The sequence below is a fragment of the Branchiostoma floridae genome, chromosome 9 (assembly GCF_000003815.2).
Source record: "Branchiostoma floridae strain S238N-H82 chromosome 9, Bfl_VNyyK, whole genome shotgun sequence".
Classification (NCBI taxonomy): domain Eukaryota; kingdom Metazoa; phylum Chordata; class Leptocardii; order Amphioxiformes; family Branchiostomatidae; genus Branchiostoma; species Branchiostoma floridae.
Window position 1 is genome coordinate 18576049 of NC_049987.1, and position 15864 is coordinate 18591912.

The 15864-nt window shown below is 40.4% G+C and overlaps 4 protein-coding genes across 5 annotated transcripts in view; 2 read left to right on the forward strand and 2 right to left on the reverse strand.

Annotated features, from left to right (window-relative positions):
* Positions 1 to 679, reverse strand: part of LOC118422253 (peroxisomal acyl-coenzyme A oxidase 1-like) — a 10512-nt gene extending 9833 nt beyond the window's left edge. Inside the window, exon 1 of the mRNA XM_035829772.1 lies at positions 565 to 679. Within this exon, the coding sequence (XP_035685665.1) occupies positions 565 to 679 (115 nt within the window). The remainder of the gene's footprint in view (positions 1 to 564) is intronic.
* A 582-nt stretch (positions 680 to 1261) lies between these two features.
* On the reverse strand, positions 1262 to 3888 carry LOC118422814 (peroxisomal acyl-coenzyme A oxidase 1-like). Its single transcript, XM_035830591.1, has 2 exons — positions 3741 to 3888; positions 1262 to 2086 (listed from the first exon to the last, which is right to left on the reverse strand). Exons 1-2 carry the CDS (start codon positions 3859 to 3861, stop codon positions 1926 to 1928), a joined length of 282 nt encoding a protein of 93 aa, XP_035686484.1. The 5' UTR covers positions 3862 to 3888; the 3' UTR covers positions 1262 to 1925.
* LOC118422812 (acetyl-CoA acetyltransferase, cytosolic-like) lies at positions 3816 to 13700 on the forward strand. 2 transcript variants are annotated; one of them, XM_035830589.1, is made up of 9 exons: positions 3816 to 3902; positions 5141 to 5275; positions 5716 to 5897; positions 6131 to 6248; positions 7040 to 7183; positions 9193 to 9315; positions 10577 to 10731; positions 11340 to 11450; positions 12034 to 13700. In XM_035830589.1, exons 2-9 carry the CDS (start codon positions 5254 to 5256, stop codon positions 12202 to 12204), a joined length of 1026 nt encoding a protein of 341 aa, XP_035686482.1. In that variant the 5' UTR covers positions 3816 to 3902; positions 5141 to 5253; the 3' UTR covers positions 12205 to 13700. The 2 variants fall into 2 exon arrangements, with proteins under 2 accessions (XP_035686482.1, XP_035686481.1); XM_035830588.1 differs by lacking the exon at positions 3816 to 3902 and adding an exon at positions 4106 to 4153.
* Positions 13701 to 14525: 825 nt separating this feature from the next.
* Positions 14526 to 15805, forward strand: LOC118423668 (transmembrane protein 272-like). The gene has a single exon (XM_035831903.1). The coding sequence runs from the start codon at positions 14693 to 14695 to the stop codon at positions 15467 to 15469; it is 777 nt and encodes a 258-aa protein (XP_035687796.1). The 5' UTR covers positions 14526 to 14692; the 3' UTR covers positions 15470 to 15805.
* Positions 15806 to 15864: the final 59 nt, after the last annotated feature.

Consider the following 15864-nt stretch of genomic DNA (forward strand, 5'->3'; position numbering starts at 1 on the left):
TATATAATTCAACCCTGGAAAGGGTGACATACACATGTAAAGCAAGAAAATATATAAGCAAGACGAACCAGAGCAAATGTGTTTACCTCCCATGTTTACCTTCCATGAAGGTAAACATAACTATTCGTAACAATTATAATAAAGTTACATGAGTGCAAACATCTAGGTATAACAGTACACAATTTAATACGCACATGATTTGGCCCTAACCCAGTGACCCTTAGCAGAACCTAAATCCTATCCCTAGTCCTAAGCCAGAACCATGAACCTTAGACAATCCAATTCAACCCTAACACTTGAATGCAAACCCTAATCCTAAACCATAACTCTAACCTTAACCATTAAACTAACCCTTACCCAAACCCAAACCTTTACGCTAACCCTAACCATAACTATAACATGATCCATCACTAATCATAAATGCTAAAATCATAACCATGTTACAAAACCTCTGTACCTGTACCTGTAATATACCTGTACCAGGTCCTGTAACTGTACCTAAATCTTTAATGTACTTCTACCTGATTTAATGTTTGCATTGCACATCTCTATCAATTTACTTACCATGGCCCATCTCCGTCTGTAGGTATGACCCCAGGATACTAAAGTTCTCCGCAAGTTTTAACCACTTTGCCCTCTGCCTCTCGTCTCCCTGCTGCTGTAGTGTTATGGTGAACATTGTGCAATGTAGATTCATTGCAATGGCTCTGTAGTCCAACACACTCCTGTATGAAACAACAGAAAATAATGAGTTAGGCCATAGCAAGTACATTTTATGGATGACATCAGCGCGCGCATTAATTTTCGCCTGATTTCAGAAAAAAAACAAGATTTTTTTCTTCTTATGCAGGGATGGTCAACATGACGATAAGTACCAAAATGAGCAAAATAAAATGTATTGTGTTATAGCCTATTAATTGTACTGGTAGAAGTGACACTTGCAAGGTACCCAGGACTGTAGTTGTAGAAATTAAACTTGGATAAAATTGGATAGTTGTAAAAGTGACACCAATATGGAAGCTATGAGTGTGGTTACCAACTTTGTTGGTGATGCCAGTCTACCACACTAGTGTCACTTTTACCACACCAGTACATGTCTTAAATACAGGAATGAATGCCTTGTTGGCTCTGATATCATGTTGTCCCTTTAATTCTTTTTACAACAGTCATCACAACTTTATGGTGCCTATTTTTGAAAATGTAGCCAATAGGCCCATCTTGTTTTTTTTCTCACCCTATTGCACTATTTTTGCAGTCTGCAGAGGATGTCATCCATAAAATTTACTTGCTGTGGCCTTATCATAAAATTTAGCAAAATACCATTGAAGCTAAAGAATGGGATTATCATAGCAAATATAAAACCCATATCATAGTCTCACTCTAGTCTCTTTCTAAAGTAACCTTGCTGAACTCAGTGAAAGATAAGTTTTTTTTTAATATATGTTTATTAAGCTTAGACATCCAGGTAAACAATAATGAAATACATTTTGTACAGTTCAATTTCTACGACTGGATAAAAAAACAAAGATTTACTTCCGGACATTTCGAGTGACGTCCATCTATCCTCTTCGAATTGTTTCTGCCAGTTCATCCTCTTGACATTGAAGAAGAGTGATGGATGTCACTTGAAAGGTAGAGAAGTAAATCTCCATATTTTATTCAGTTGCAGAGAATTGAATTGCATTTGAATAAGTTTTCTTTGTACAAGAAAAAAAGAAGGCATTATTTGTAGAAATAGAAAAAGAGATATTGTACAAAAAAAATAGTTTGCTTTCTAGAACTGTAGCAACTCCATGGTCTATTTGAGGTTCTTTTCCTATTTATCTATGTGATAATCTCATATAACCGACTTTGGCAAAAACTTTCAGCACCTTTTGAATTTTGAAATGTTTAAAAAGTGATTACTTGAATTATAGAGAAAGTACTTACGTCATGTAGTCATCCATGTCTTTTCCACTTAACCCAAGCTCTTTGGCCTTCTTGGCCGCCATAAGAGACTTCTTCAACATGTTGGCATACTGTTCTTCCCTGGACAGGTAGTTGAAATCCTCGTGCTCATAGTCTGGGTCCGTCAGCGCTAAAGACTCTAGAGATGTTAAAGGAAAAAAAAATGACACAGGCCCACTGTTTTGACCTCCTTGTCCAACTTTCTTTGAGGGTCTGCATGGGGGGGTCCTGACAACGCTAAATTTGGGATGGCTGCAGCTGACTACCTTTTACATTAAATTCATGAAGGCTACCAACGCTTAACGCTTCATCCCCACCACGAATTACGTAAAATAAAATAGCTTCCCTACGAATTACGGGAAATTAAAAAGGCCTGCCTATGCCTATGCATGCAGACCCTCTTCTTTATCTATATATTGCTGCGTAAAACATCAGCTTCGCAGCACAGCAGCAGCTGGTTATATTAACAGTGAACGACCTGTCACACCTAATTTTGGCACATCGAACTGCAGCCGCTGTTTAAAGAAAATTTAGCAGCTTTCATCAACTACTAGTAATGGTTTAAAGCTACTGTAAATGCAGAAATTTTTGCGGTGGTTTTACATGTATGTTCGCGGTTTTCTTGTTACCGATTCACTGCGAACATAAAACCACTGCAAACATTTTTCCACGTAATAAGAGATTACAGTGCATGGTGCTACCGCGGAGTTAAAACCTCCGTGAACAGTGACTTTTCCTGCTACCGCGAAATTAAAGGACAGCATCAGAAAATCTTCAATTCATTATTTTCCAGTAGTTTACTCATTAAAATGTTGATTTACGTCAATTTTTACATTGATCCGCCTAATGTGGCCCTGTAGACACGTTTGAACTTCGCGCTCTCCTCCTCTCTCCCGCCGCGCAGGCCGATGACATAATGGCCTCGTTCTGATCGTCTGACGTCACAGATCAGAAACTTCTGGCCAGCCATTCTGGCCAGGTAAAAACTGACTCGAACTCGCTCTTGTAACAGTCCAGAATGACACGGTGCGTGAACCTCCCCCACCACCATTGTTTTGATTTCGTCCCGTTGTGCGGTTCACTCACAGACAAGCTCATTCATGTTCAGTCTCCCGGGGACTGTGGCTTCGTAGATAGCTCACAACACGACTTACAGGTCCACTATGGTAATTGTCAACAACAGCGGACTAAACTCCAGAATGGCGGAGTGATTATTTTCCGCTGAGAGGACCGAGGTTCACCGAGCAAATTGCAATTGGCTGGCCAGAAGTTTCTGATCTGTGGCGTCAGACAATCAGAACGAGGCCATTACGTCATCGGCCAGCGCGGCGGGAGAGAGGAGGAGAGCGCGAAGTTCAAACGTGTTTACAGGGCCACATTAGGCGGATCAATGTAAAAATTGACGTAAATCAACTTTTTAATGAGTAAACTACTGGAAAATAATGAATTGAAGATTTTCTGATGCTGTCCTTTAAATTCCTGCAAACTTAAATGCATTTACAGTATCTAATGGTGGCAACGATTTCCACTCTACGTTAGTTCTGGGGTTCTACTTTGACCCCCTTGACCCTGCACTGAACCCCTTGACCCTGCACTGAACCCCTTGCCCTACTTACAGTGTCCAATTGTCCCAATTACGGTGTCAAATATATATATATAGTGTAACCTTTGTCCAGAGGACCTTATATAATTGTCCGGTTACAAAGACTGCACTGTACAAAAGTTTTAAACAAGACTAGTCCAACCGCGATTCAGACAGACAAAGAAACAACAGTTGCGGTAAGAAGACTTACCGATTCTTCTCTTTCGCTTTACTCCATCAGGACCACCATACAACACATTGGTCAGCTTTTCTACGTCAAAACTGACCCGGCTCCTCTCTCGTGCCAGATCTGGGTTCACAAGTTGCGCCATGTTTACAGGTCAAAGGTTGCTGACAAGTCCACTGTGAACAGGTGAGAAGAAATTGAGAATAATATTTTGTTATTCTGACATAAAACAGAATAACTACAATATGTTCATGACGCAGTGCAATATGAAACAATAAATCAAAATGAAATGGGTAATTATATTCCTAGTTTCGTGCGAAAATCGCATATTACACTTTTTACGGAAAAGTAAACACCCCCATCTTTAATCTCAATCGTTTCTCCTCAATTCAAGATGGCGGACATTGTGATCGTGTCGGCTGTGCGCACTCCAGTTGGTAAAACCGGTCTTTTTTTCTGCCTTTCTTGTCTAATTCATGAGACAAAACTTCTCTGAAGATAATTTTTGACTATTTGGGACTAGAAGAGTCTATTTGTGTTGAAGTAGACTGTTCGTTTGCGTTTTGAGGCAGTTTTAAGACTGTTTGTTAAAGTTCGTCTGCTAGCTCCGGATTCTGCTCTCTGATTGGCTGAGAAAGATGGTCTGCCTGATCATCCGATTCAAGAACAATCGTTTTCCACCATTTACAAATTTGGTTAACTCACAATATTGTATGATAAATGGTATACAATATCATTCAAATGTGCAACTTTTTAAAAGAAAAATGTCAGTATTTTATGTTCCTGTGAAAAGTATCACGATAGGATGAATTAAGTCAAGAATTTAGGTTTGAATCAGTATTGGTTAATAGAAGAATCAATGCAAAAGCTCAATTAACGGTATTGTGGTCAACTTTGGTACAAACCTTACTGAAATTATGGGTTTGATCCGCAGTTTTTTTATTCCTTTTTTTAACGCCCAATTTTTATTGTTCTTGTTCAGAAATGTAAGCAAATTTGGTCTTCTTTTTGCACTACTTTGTATCAATGTCCACAGGGTTAGGGTTTATAGGGCCATAATTTGATATTGACAGGAAAATACAATCAATAGTACCAAGCCAGTTTTGTTGACAGGAACATCCTGTCAATGATACCATAAAATTCGTTTTGACAGAAACAATTATGCCACAATTAATGCCACAAAATCTTTTTGACTGTCTTTATCCTGTTAATACCCTCTGCCTTTAAGAAATTATTTTTGTATATCAAAAATAAAGGTATACAAACAAGTACCAAGTACTAAGTACATATGTAGAGGCACTGGACCTCTGGGAAGAGCAGCTATAAAGGCCGACAGGGCCATCCAGTCAAACTAAAGGTTTATAACGTATGTAACACTATGTATGATTTTAATGTTGGACTAACCTTTTTGCATTTTAATGTAGGATCTTTCAATGGCAGTCTGTCCAGTCTGGCTGCCCATGAACTTGGCAGCGTGGTCATCAGGGAGGCTCTCAACAGGGCCAAGGTCAAGGGTGAAGATGTGTCAGAGGTCATTATGGGACAGGCTCTGAGTGCAGGTGAGTTTTCTCTTCACATTTGATATGTCAAAGAACCCACCTCACTTCAAAGAACAGACCTCACTTCACACTTCACTAGCTCAGGATTTTGCTCTCTGATTGGTTGAGAAAGAACTCACCACCACTACGGCATCACCTGGTAAAAATCCTTCCATCTGGAGTTGGTGATTCACTACAAATTATGCGGATGAACGTCTGACAAACCTCAGTCTCATATCAGCCATACAATACGGTGATTTACATCAATCAACCGGACTGGAGATCTGGCGTACCTTCTTGTCCCAAAGAAGGGTATATTATGCCACCCTATAAGGGGCCCATAACCTGACGGTGCGGTATAACCCTGTACCTCAACTACCCACCTACCTGCATGTGTAGCAACAGAGTCACATCTATGCCTATGTAGCAATTTAACGTTTATGTTAAATTTTTTTTTGTAGGTCAGGGACAAAACCCAGCCCGGCAGGCGAGCATGGGTGCTTCCCTACCCCACACAGTCCCAGCCTGGGGGGTGAACATGCTGTGTGGGTCGGGGCTGAAGGCTGTAGCGGTGGGGGTACAGGCCATAAGGAGTGGGGATGCCAGCGTAGTGGTAGCAGGGGGTCAGGAAAGTATGAGCAAGGTGAGTGCAAGGTGTTGGTCAGTTGCTTTGTGGGTTTGTGGCCTGTCTACCTGGCCTGTCTACCTGGCTTGGAAATCACACCTGAATTTCCCATTTCTAGATAGGCCAGGCTGAGCCACATATTTTTATTCATTTATTTTTAATCATTTTAAGCATACATAATGTTGCAATGATTCATAATTCTACCAGCTGCATTGTGTATATGTTAATAACTTTTGCAAAACTCTCCATAGGCCCCCCACTGTGTCCACATGAGGTCAGGGGTCAAGTTCGGAGATGTCCATCTTGTGGACACCATGTTGAGTGATGGACTCATGGATGCTTTCAACAACTACCACATGGGGATCACAGGTGGGAATAGATCACCTGTTACCAGATGCAAGCTGTTCACCATCCTAACCCTTCAAATATTAAACTTAAACTTACGACACATACCTTGCCTAACAGTTAATGCATACATGCAGCACTTAAAGGGTTGAAATATGTCACTCAGTATATCAACATCAACTTGTCCAAACAAGGTTCAGACTTTATACCGCTTACCGGTCCCTTTATGCCATAAGTGATAAGACAACTCTTCTAACAGGTAGCTCTTATAGTTCTAAGTTTTCATTTCATTTTGCTTTAAGTCGATTATGAGTGTTTTCAGAGAACGTGCCTTGGGTTTGAATTTTCTGACATGTCTGATCGATTTTGTACCCTTGGGAAAAGCACTTCTACACAATTTCCCTCAGGTGGAAATCATAATGAGTACCTAGCTTAAGTTAGGGATATCCCTAGGATAGAACGTTAAGTGGAGGTCCTTACAGTGTTTTGTGGTGGGCCAAGCATGTTATTAAGTAGCCGTAGGTCCCACCACATTTATCAAAAAGAGTAGGACTGGTGTAAGTGGATCAAAACTATTTCGGTTTAGGTCCAAACCCCTGCCTCTTCTTAATTGGCTCATGTAGAGTGCTGACACTCTCAGCGTGTTAAACTAATTTCTCAATCATGATGTTTATGACATTAGAAGAAGAGATGCTGGGCCAGTCTTGCTCAATGTAACCTGTAACCTTGAAGTGGTCCTCGGGTCTTTTTGCATGGTAACCATTGAGTTTGATGATAAAAACACGAAATTGCAACATTCTTTACTCTTTCAACAGCTGAAAATGTGGCCAAACAGTGGGGAGTGAGCCGTGAGGAACAGGACAAGTTTGCGCTGGAGTCCCAGCTGAGAACAGAGCAGGCACAGAAGGAAGGACACTTCAGCAGGGAGATTACACCAGTCACTGTCACATCAAGGAAAGGTACAGGGCCTAGACAGTCAAGCTGAACGTAGTTCCTCATTTGCATCTACAGGGCTCCAGACTAACTTTTTGGCCTAGGAGCACCGCGCTCCTAACTCCTAAAACTTAGGAGCGGCAGCAAAAATTTAGGAGCACCACTATGAAAATTGGTAGTAGAAGCAAAAAATCTAATAATCATTGTTGATAACCTGGAATAGCATATTTTAATACAGTAATATGAAAGAAAAAACAATCTTGCTTTAAATATGGTGAAAGGCCTACATTGATATGGTGGTTCTTGGGGATAGGAGGACAAAAGTTTTTTTGCTACGGCCGGCTGCTTTATTCAGACTGGACTCTTGTACCTCCAGCCTTGTCAGGCATGACTGTTGACGAACAAGTTTTAATTGTCCAAAAAATGAGTTAATCAAACTTGCAACATAAGGATTATCAAAATGAATTCAATACTGAAACCAAGACAAAAAAGTAATTACGCCTTCTCATTGTAAGAACAATGGAAAATAACTGATTAGTCCCAAATTACCATTTGAATTAAAAAAAAAACACAAGTATAAAAGTACAAATGTGTGACAAAATGGGTGAAATTGAACTGAAAATGGAAATAGTGCAGGCCGCTCTCCAACACCAAGATCGTATTTCAAGAATGTTTTCTTTCCACCCTACCATTTTTTTTAAAAAGGCCTACTTGTTCACTGTCTCAGGGGCAGCAATATTGCTGTCTAAAAAGTCATGTTACAAAAGTTTTGTTACTGCCTACTGGACCTCCACTTATCATGCTGTCATAGCATATCATACCATACCATACTATACCAAGGAGGTTATTTCCTATACATGAAATCTCCTTGGCCAAACCAATATACATATATCATGTGTACTCTCAAATTTCCCTATCTGTTTGGACAAAGGGAATAGATAAAGGTCCAGTGGAAATACATTTTTTAAACCTCCTTGGTACATGTAATTGAAGACAGTACAGACACATGGCAGACCTTAATGAGGTGTGACCCCCCCTGCTGACCATCCCTGTCAGGGGAAGAAACTGACACCTGGCAGGGACAGCCTTTCCCTGCAAAGATTCTACTTGGCTGGATGATAAATGATGATCAATTGTAAGAGGTCGCACTATGCGACTGTGGTTACAGATCTGGTCGCATCAGGGGAATTCTACTGCATATGCGACCAACTTGGTCGCAGTCAGGAGCCCTGATCTAGTACATACAGTTTCTGAAAATGTCCAGGGCTTGAAATTCATTTTTGGGATTAGGTGCACCGGTGCACCCAGCTTAAAAAATTGGGTGCACCAAAAAAATTTTGGGTGTACCACTTAAATTTAAGTAATAACTGAATAATAAAACTTAGTTACAAGCTATCAAATTCTTAAACAACAGACATTTTTATTAACTTTCTAACACTTAGATGTCAAGAATATGATGTACATGTATACTAAGTATACTTTGATATCTTTACATACATAAACCTAAGAAAATATTTGGGTGCACCCTGTGCAACCAGAGAAAATAATTGGGTGCACAGCTCCAATTTTGGGTGCACCTGGGTGCACATGCACCCAGTATTTCGAGCCCTGATGTCAAATACTTCTGACTGAGCAAAGCTTCTCATTGGTGACTATTTTTTTCTGAATGTACATATATACGTAGCTCCTGATTTGTGACAAGCACAGCCCTTCATTTGTGACTACCCATTCTGATTTTTCAGAACATTCTGATTTGTGTTCTGATTTATCTGAACATTGCTCCTAGGTCCTCATTTGAAACTTACACAATCTGATTCTTTAAAAGAACTTAGCTCTTAATTTGTGGGCAGTACAAATTCTGAATGTAACTACATGTAGATAACATGTAAATGTAGCTACACAGCATTCTGATTATCTATTTCAAACATATCACATATAACATACACAATATAAGCCTCTTTGTTTAATAATAATAATAATATAGGTATTAGCAAGGATTATTTTAAACTTTGTTATGTTTGATACTGTATAACAGGTTCTGTTGAGGTAAAAGTTGATGAGTACCCCAGACCAGGCTGTGTGTTAGAGGGTATGACCAAACTCAGACCTGCCTTTGTCAAGGATGGCACAGGGACTGTCACTGCTGGCAATGCATCAGGTATGGTCTTAAATTTGATCTTAAGTTAACAATTACAAGTTTTTTTCAGCTTTTTTATGTAGTACTCGGTTGTTCGGTCACCTCCATATTTTTGTTTTTGTTTGCATTATTTATTATCTGCTTTGGTTTTGCTTTTGGGGTGACGATACTGAAAATATATTATGTATTATAATGCAGTTTGGTACTTCAGTATATTGTTACAACTGTTTCAAAACGCAACCCAAAACTGGCAGAAAGTCCCCTTGAACATGAATAACAACTACAGTCAAACCTGTCTATAGCGGCCACTCAAGGGACTGGTCAAAATTGGCCACTATAGAGAGGTGGCCGCTATAGAGAAAATGCTGAATAATTGACCACAAGCAAAAAGGTACACATGGTGTTAGTAACAGTTGATGTTTATTCACATAATCAAGAAGCTTTTATGTGTAGCACTGTACATTTACTGCAATGATTGTTACACTATATATGTATTAAAAAAAAAAAAGCTGACATTATATGACCTCGTTTGTCGGCGGTAAGGCAGTTTGGTTTTGAAAATAAAGAGGTTTTAAATCCGGCGTAGGGTGACGATACGGCTGCTGTATGGCCGAATGCGTGCCGAAACATAGATCAGCAGTCTGCGTGGCCATATTCGGCAGTGTTTCTGTGTCTGCGGAACCGGAAATCGTGTGGCCGTGGCCGCGTTGGACAGGTGGCCGCTATAAGCCTATTTCTTAATCATTACGAATCCAAGGGACTGACAAAAAGTGGCCACTATAGCCAGGTGGCCGGTATGCAAAGGTGGCCACTAATACAGGTTTGACTGTACATTCAGGTGTATTCTGTATAACTTGAGGTACCAGCCCAACCACAGGTAGGATCGCCTGATGGCTGAAAGTTTGTGGGACTGGGCATCATATTATAGTGGGACAAAGGGTAATGCAGAAAACACAATGTTGTATTTCATAATGTCGTACTAGTAGACGAGAAAACACGCATTTCAATGAAAAATGCTCCTGAAACTGTAACAACAGGAATTCTAATCTCCAAATGTGGTTCTCCAATTATCAGCAACGGCACACTAGGCGCACTTGTGTTTGTTTGACTGTGTGTTTGAATTATTGACTGGAAGCCTGACTGTGATAACAGTAGAGCCCCAAGTGGTACGTCAAGTTATATCTTAACTTATCACCTGAACGTTATAGTGGCCCAGGTATGACAAAAAAATTTCACAGCATTATTACAAACTATACAGAATCTGATGAATCTTTTGCTGCAGGTATAAATGACGGAGCAGCCGTGGTTGTACTGATGTCCGAGTCGGAGGCGCAGACGCGAGGAGTGACCCCCCTGGCCAGGGTTGTCTCCTGGGCTCAGGCTGGGGTAGACCCCTCCATCATGGGGACTGGACCCATACCCGCCATCAGGAAAGCTGTGAGTAAATATTATCTCAGTAAAAATAGCAGCCCCTGGCCCTGAAGTTCCAGGGCATGCAGCTATGTGGCACAAATGTACACCACTTACACCTTACATTAAAGGCTAGGTCACAAAAAAAAAAAGACCACAGCATATGTCCAGGGCCAAACAAAAAAGGCCAGCTGCAATATCAAGCTCAACCGAGAGGAGGCCCAAAATTGAACCTGATCATTGGGACAATACCAAGTTGAATCTATCTATCATTGCAATCCCACATTACATTCTGGAGATATAGCACCAGACATGCACATTTTCATGGAGGTGACAAAGTTCACTTCCGATGGAGTACTGTTTGGGTTGTGTTTTCCACAACAGTTACTGTAAATCAAGATTATTTTCAAATTGATGAATTTGTATGCATGTTGGTATGTGGGTTGATATTGGGGTTCAAGAAAAAAAGATGGCAGCTTCGGAGCATCTACATGTACAAAGATTAAAAAATACACCTAAGTGTCATTTTGGTTATTGCTATATAATTTGCATATCCATCATGATGGAGAAAGATGTTTAACTTTTATTGATGATGAGGTTGATTTAATTGGTATATACGTCCTTCTGGTTTGCAGTTGGAGAAAGCCAAATGGACCAAAGATGAAGTGGACTTGTTTGAACTAAACGAGGCTTTCGCTGCACAGTCATTAGCTGTTGTGAAAGATTTGGGTTTGGATTCGAGCAAGGTATTCAATAACTTTTCACTCTTTGAATCTTTGTAGGGGTTTTACTTTTGGATGTAACCTGCCCACTTCAATTTTTTTGACACCGCCAAGAAGCATTTAAAAAAAATTGTGTTCTGTAAACAGAAGTTGAACCGGGCAGTAAAAATTTAGAGCTATGTCTTTTGGACTAGAGTAGACACATGTTATACTGCTCTACACTATTTGTCCCTTTCGTGTTTCTTGCAATGAACCCTTGGGCCATACCAATGTAATTTGTTGGTTCTTGGATTTTTAAAAGTAAAAATATAGCAAGAGGACATCATAAAGCTAGAGGGTAGGGAGGAAAACTTAAAGATGACTGTACATGTATTCACCCCATAAAATTGGGTGTACCAAGGCACAAACCTGGTCCTCAGGCTTCATTATTATATTTTTCTAGTTAAGATTTTTGATTTTTTTTTAAAATCTGACCAAATTAAATTAGTGTGGCCTTGGGCAAAAGTTGCAAACTTACATAATTGTCAATGCAATCTAAAGTAGAATGGACTAATTCATCATCAAACCACCACTTGCATTTACATTGTCAATGTGTTTTTATTGCCAGGTGAATGTGAGTGGAGGAGCCATAGCTATTGGCCACCCCATCGGTGCATCAGGCTCCAGGATCCTGGTCACCCTGCTGTATGCCTTACAGAGGACAGGGGGCCACAGGGGGGTGGCAGCTCTGTGTGTGGGAGGGGAGATGGGAGTCGCCATGTGTGTGGAGAGGAGTTAGGTAATGAAAAAATGTGACCAAGAAAGGCATAAGTTGTGTAGATTATTTGTAGTTTGCAATAAAGACTATCACAGTCAGTTGAGGACATCAGATGTCAACTCGGGACGCTTGCTGGACCCTCCTACTCCACTCCTCCCTGTCCTCCATCAATGATCTTAGACTAAAGACTATCACATGATGTTGATTTTCAAAGTGCTTGTGCTATGTTAATGACACTAGAATGCAAAATCCTGATTACAATGTACATACAACCAGATAGGAACATTGTTTTATTCAATGAAGAAGACATATTGTACAATTTACCCTTCTGATCTTAGTTGATTTTAAACTATACTTTGGTCAAGTCATATTTCCAGTTCTTGATTCCTGTCAGGTAATCATCTTAAACTGGAAACCTAGTGAATTTCACAGCCAGTTCAGAAACTGGCACAGTGGCTTACAAAAAACGTCTTTAGAACCAATATCATAATCATAATCATTGTGATTACTAATTTGGCTGATTGCTGTTGGCAGTCTGATACCGATTTCAAGATAATTGTGGTGTTTCCTATCACATACAGTGGCGGCGGCACAGTGGGGGCATGGCCCCCACAAAAAATCAAGCTGAAACCCATGTGTATTTTTTCACCAATAGAAATTTCATAAACCTAGCTAGTCCACCAGCAAATGGTGAAAGGGTCCAGATTTTAAATTTTCCCAAACTTCCCTTGCGTCGGCTCGCGCCTGAAGCGCTGGACATGGTGAAAATGTATTGGGGGAGCGTCGGCATTGACACGGACCAAGCACCACCCTTCCTTTTCTTTGTTCTATTCCTGGTAAAATGCATATCCCTCTAACCATGTCTTTTCCCGAGAATAGAGGAAAGACCAGGAAGGGGAATGCTTGGTCCGTGTCATCGGGTAGGCTTATGAGAATTAGTGAAAGGGTGGGTCGTCATGGTAGGCGGTCTGTGTCACAGTGATGTCACGCAAATGTTGCTCCCGACATGAACTCCACTCGGCAAAGCCAGGCAGAACACCGGACATGACAACATGCTCACAAATCTATCACCAATATTTTGCCCCCACAAAAGAAATTTGCTGCCGCCGCCTCTGCATAGGTTCTCTTTAACCTGCCTTTCCCAAGGGAGCAACATCAGTGACAGGTTAGGGGATTCGAACCCGGAACCTCTTGTTTCTAAAAAAATTCAGGCAGTAATCAAGAGTACTCCAGCAGTATTGCTACCGAACATGCCCTTTAGAACTTAATTCTGCGGAGTTGGGTCAATAATCGCATTGATATTAACTTAATTAGCAATGGAGCATTCCAAGCCAACAATGACAGTTGGTACCTTACATGGTGGCTGTGCTTTTGATAAATAATTTATCAGGCATTGGTCCCAACTTCAATTATTACAGATAACCATCTTCTTTGGCTTGCATGAATGTATAGCAAAATTGGTCATTGATAAGCTAACTTTATCATGTTACAGCAAATAAAATGATAGAATAAATCAGCATTACATTTGTATTTCTATTATTATAATGCTACCTGTGCTGTATGTTATCCAGAGTACCAAAATTACACAATTGAAAACTAACCCAGTATCAGTCATTGAAATTACCATCAGCATAATGTCATAAAAGGTTTCAATTAATGCATAAAAGTAATAATTAATTAAATATTGTCAATTACTTTTGAATTGGTATCAGATAATTGATAGCATATTCATGTATTTTGCAGGTGAGGTATAATTCATTTCTATGATATAGTGATAAATTCAATTTTTCTACTTGAACTATTGTTTCTTTCTTTCTTCATGAATTACACTGAGAGAACACAATTGAACAGTGTCAAAGGATTATTCAAATATATACACAACAATGAAAATTAGTTAGAAAGTAATTATTAGCAAAAAAGTACAATTTGAAAACATAAAAGACTTAAACGACCCTCCCACCATTTTTTTTTAATGTTAATCTTCCATTTTAGGACACGCATATGTTATTTTCTAACGGACAGTCGACAAATTGAATTATCATCCCATGTAAGGTGCGCCCATACACCTGTTGCTCACCTCAAAACAGGTGTTAATGTAATTATGTCAGGTGCCCGTTTGTTGAAAAAAAAGTGCCTGGTATATATTTGTATAAAAACATTTAGAAAATGTACGTATTTAGAAATAATGAACGGAATTTGAATACTAATCATTATAAGTATATTTTGCAGAAATGCTTGACATAAAAACACTTTTAGAATACAGTAAAAATGTTTGTATTTACTATGTATTCCTGTAATATATTCAGGCATTCTTTCCGTCCACAATGGCCACAACATATCGGAGGCTCCAAAGAATCAATCTGGTGTTCAGATTCGTAAAAATCCTGACAAGCTTCTCCCGGTTTTGACGCAAAATAAGGGGAAAATATTTTAGTCTTATCGATAATGAAACCTCGTTAGGTGCCTTTTTATCTGACCTTTTTTAAAGCAAAGGTAAAAGTTTTGTAGTATGAACGTCCACCAAACCCCTCAAACTACCCGCATGTACCTGGGTCTCATGATGATAATGATGATGATAAAAATGGCGACAACAAACGATGTAGAGTCAGGTACGGCGCCACAACCGCCTCCTCCCTCCTTTCCCAACGGCGTGACAGCCCCTCCAGTCCCGCCAGATGCCTCGGAGCTCCCGCCGACGTACGAAGAAGCCGTCCACAGCCAGCCTGGAGACGCCCCTCCCTCCTACGCCTCCTTGTTCGGCGAGATACAAGACGCTAGGAGGGAGTCTGGCGGTTTCGTGGACTTCCTGAAAAAGTTGTTGGTCTTGCTAGCGGGAACAATCGGTTGTACGATCCTTCTCGGCCTTCTCATGGCAGTCCCCATGGCTATGATCGTCCTGGGAGCCATCAACATTCACGACTGCCCTATCCAACGAATGATCCCGATCTACTTGCTCGTTTTCGGCTGTTTTGGAATCCTCAAGAACATCATCTCCCTCTACGAGCGCTACAAGAATCACCGAGAGAACGAAACCGAAAACAACGCCAAGCAGAACCCCTTGGAAGTCATGATCAACTGTTTTCTCCTGGCTTGGTTCATCGCCGGGAACTACTGGATCTATTCGGTGCACAGGGCGGTGAACATGGACGATCCGACCCACGAGTATTACTGTGACCCCACGGCATACCTGTTCGCATTCTGGGTCACAACCACGGCCTACATCTTCGTGGGGTTGCTGATCATCTGCGTGTGTTGTACAGCGTTCTGTACGTCTGTTACAACGTAGGACTTTCTGGTGTACAGCTTATACTTTTTAAGTTATAGACCCCCGCCCCCAACTTTTGCCCCGCCCCCTCGTCCTAAAAGAGCATATACTATATAATATAGTATATTTGCATCTACTGTCATAGTAAAATACTGTGTGTGTGTTGTACAGTGTTTTGTACTTCTCTTGCAACAACATAAGATTTTTCTGGTGTACAGCTCATAGACCCCACTCCAATCCCAAAGCCCCTCCCGTCCCTACCCCATCCCCACTCTCCTGGTTAACTGTGCAGATATTACAGGTTTGAGATAGCAGAACCTGTATTGTAATCCTCATATATTGTAAGGCGTGTGTGTTTTTACAGCTGCTTTGCACTTCCGCTAAACATACCAATACCAATTCCAGATTTTCCTGAA

Bases quoted from the DNA above. Each gene is read 5' to 3' on its own strand.
- LOC118423668 (XM_035831903.1), top strand. From the start codon at position 14,693: ATGAACGTCCACCAAACCCCTCAAACTACCCGCATGTACCTGGGTCTC.
- LOC118422812 (XM_035830588.1), top strand. From the start codon at position 4,111: ATGGCGGACATTGTGATCGTGTCGGCTGTGCGCACTCCAGTTG. The intron at 7,184-9,192 runs GTACAGGGCCTA...ACTGTATAACAG, and splicing joins CACTGTCACATCAAGGAAAG to GTTCTGTTGAGGTAAAAGTT. The intron at 11,451-12,033 runs GTATTCAATAAC...TTTTATTGCCAG, and splicing joins TGGGTTTGGATTCGAGCAAG to GTGAATGTGAGTGGAGGAGC.
- LOC118422814 (XM_035830591.1), bottom strand. From the start codon at position 3,861: ATGGCGCAACTTGTGAACCCAGATCTGGCACGAGAGAGGAGCCGGGTC. The intron at 2,087-3,740 runs GTAAGTCTTCTT...TAACATCTCTAG, and splicing joins AAAGCGAAAGAGAAGAATCG to AGTCTTTAGCGCTGACGGAC.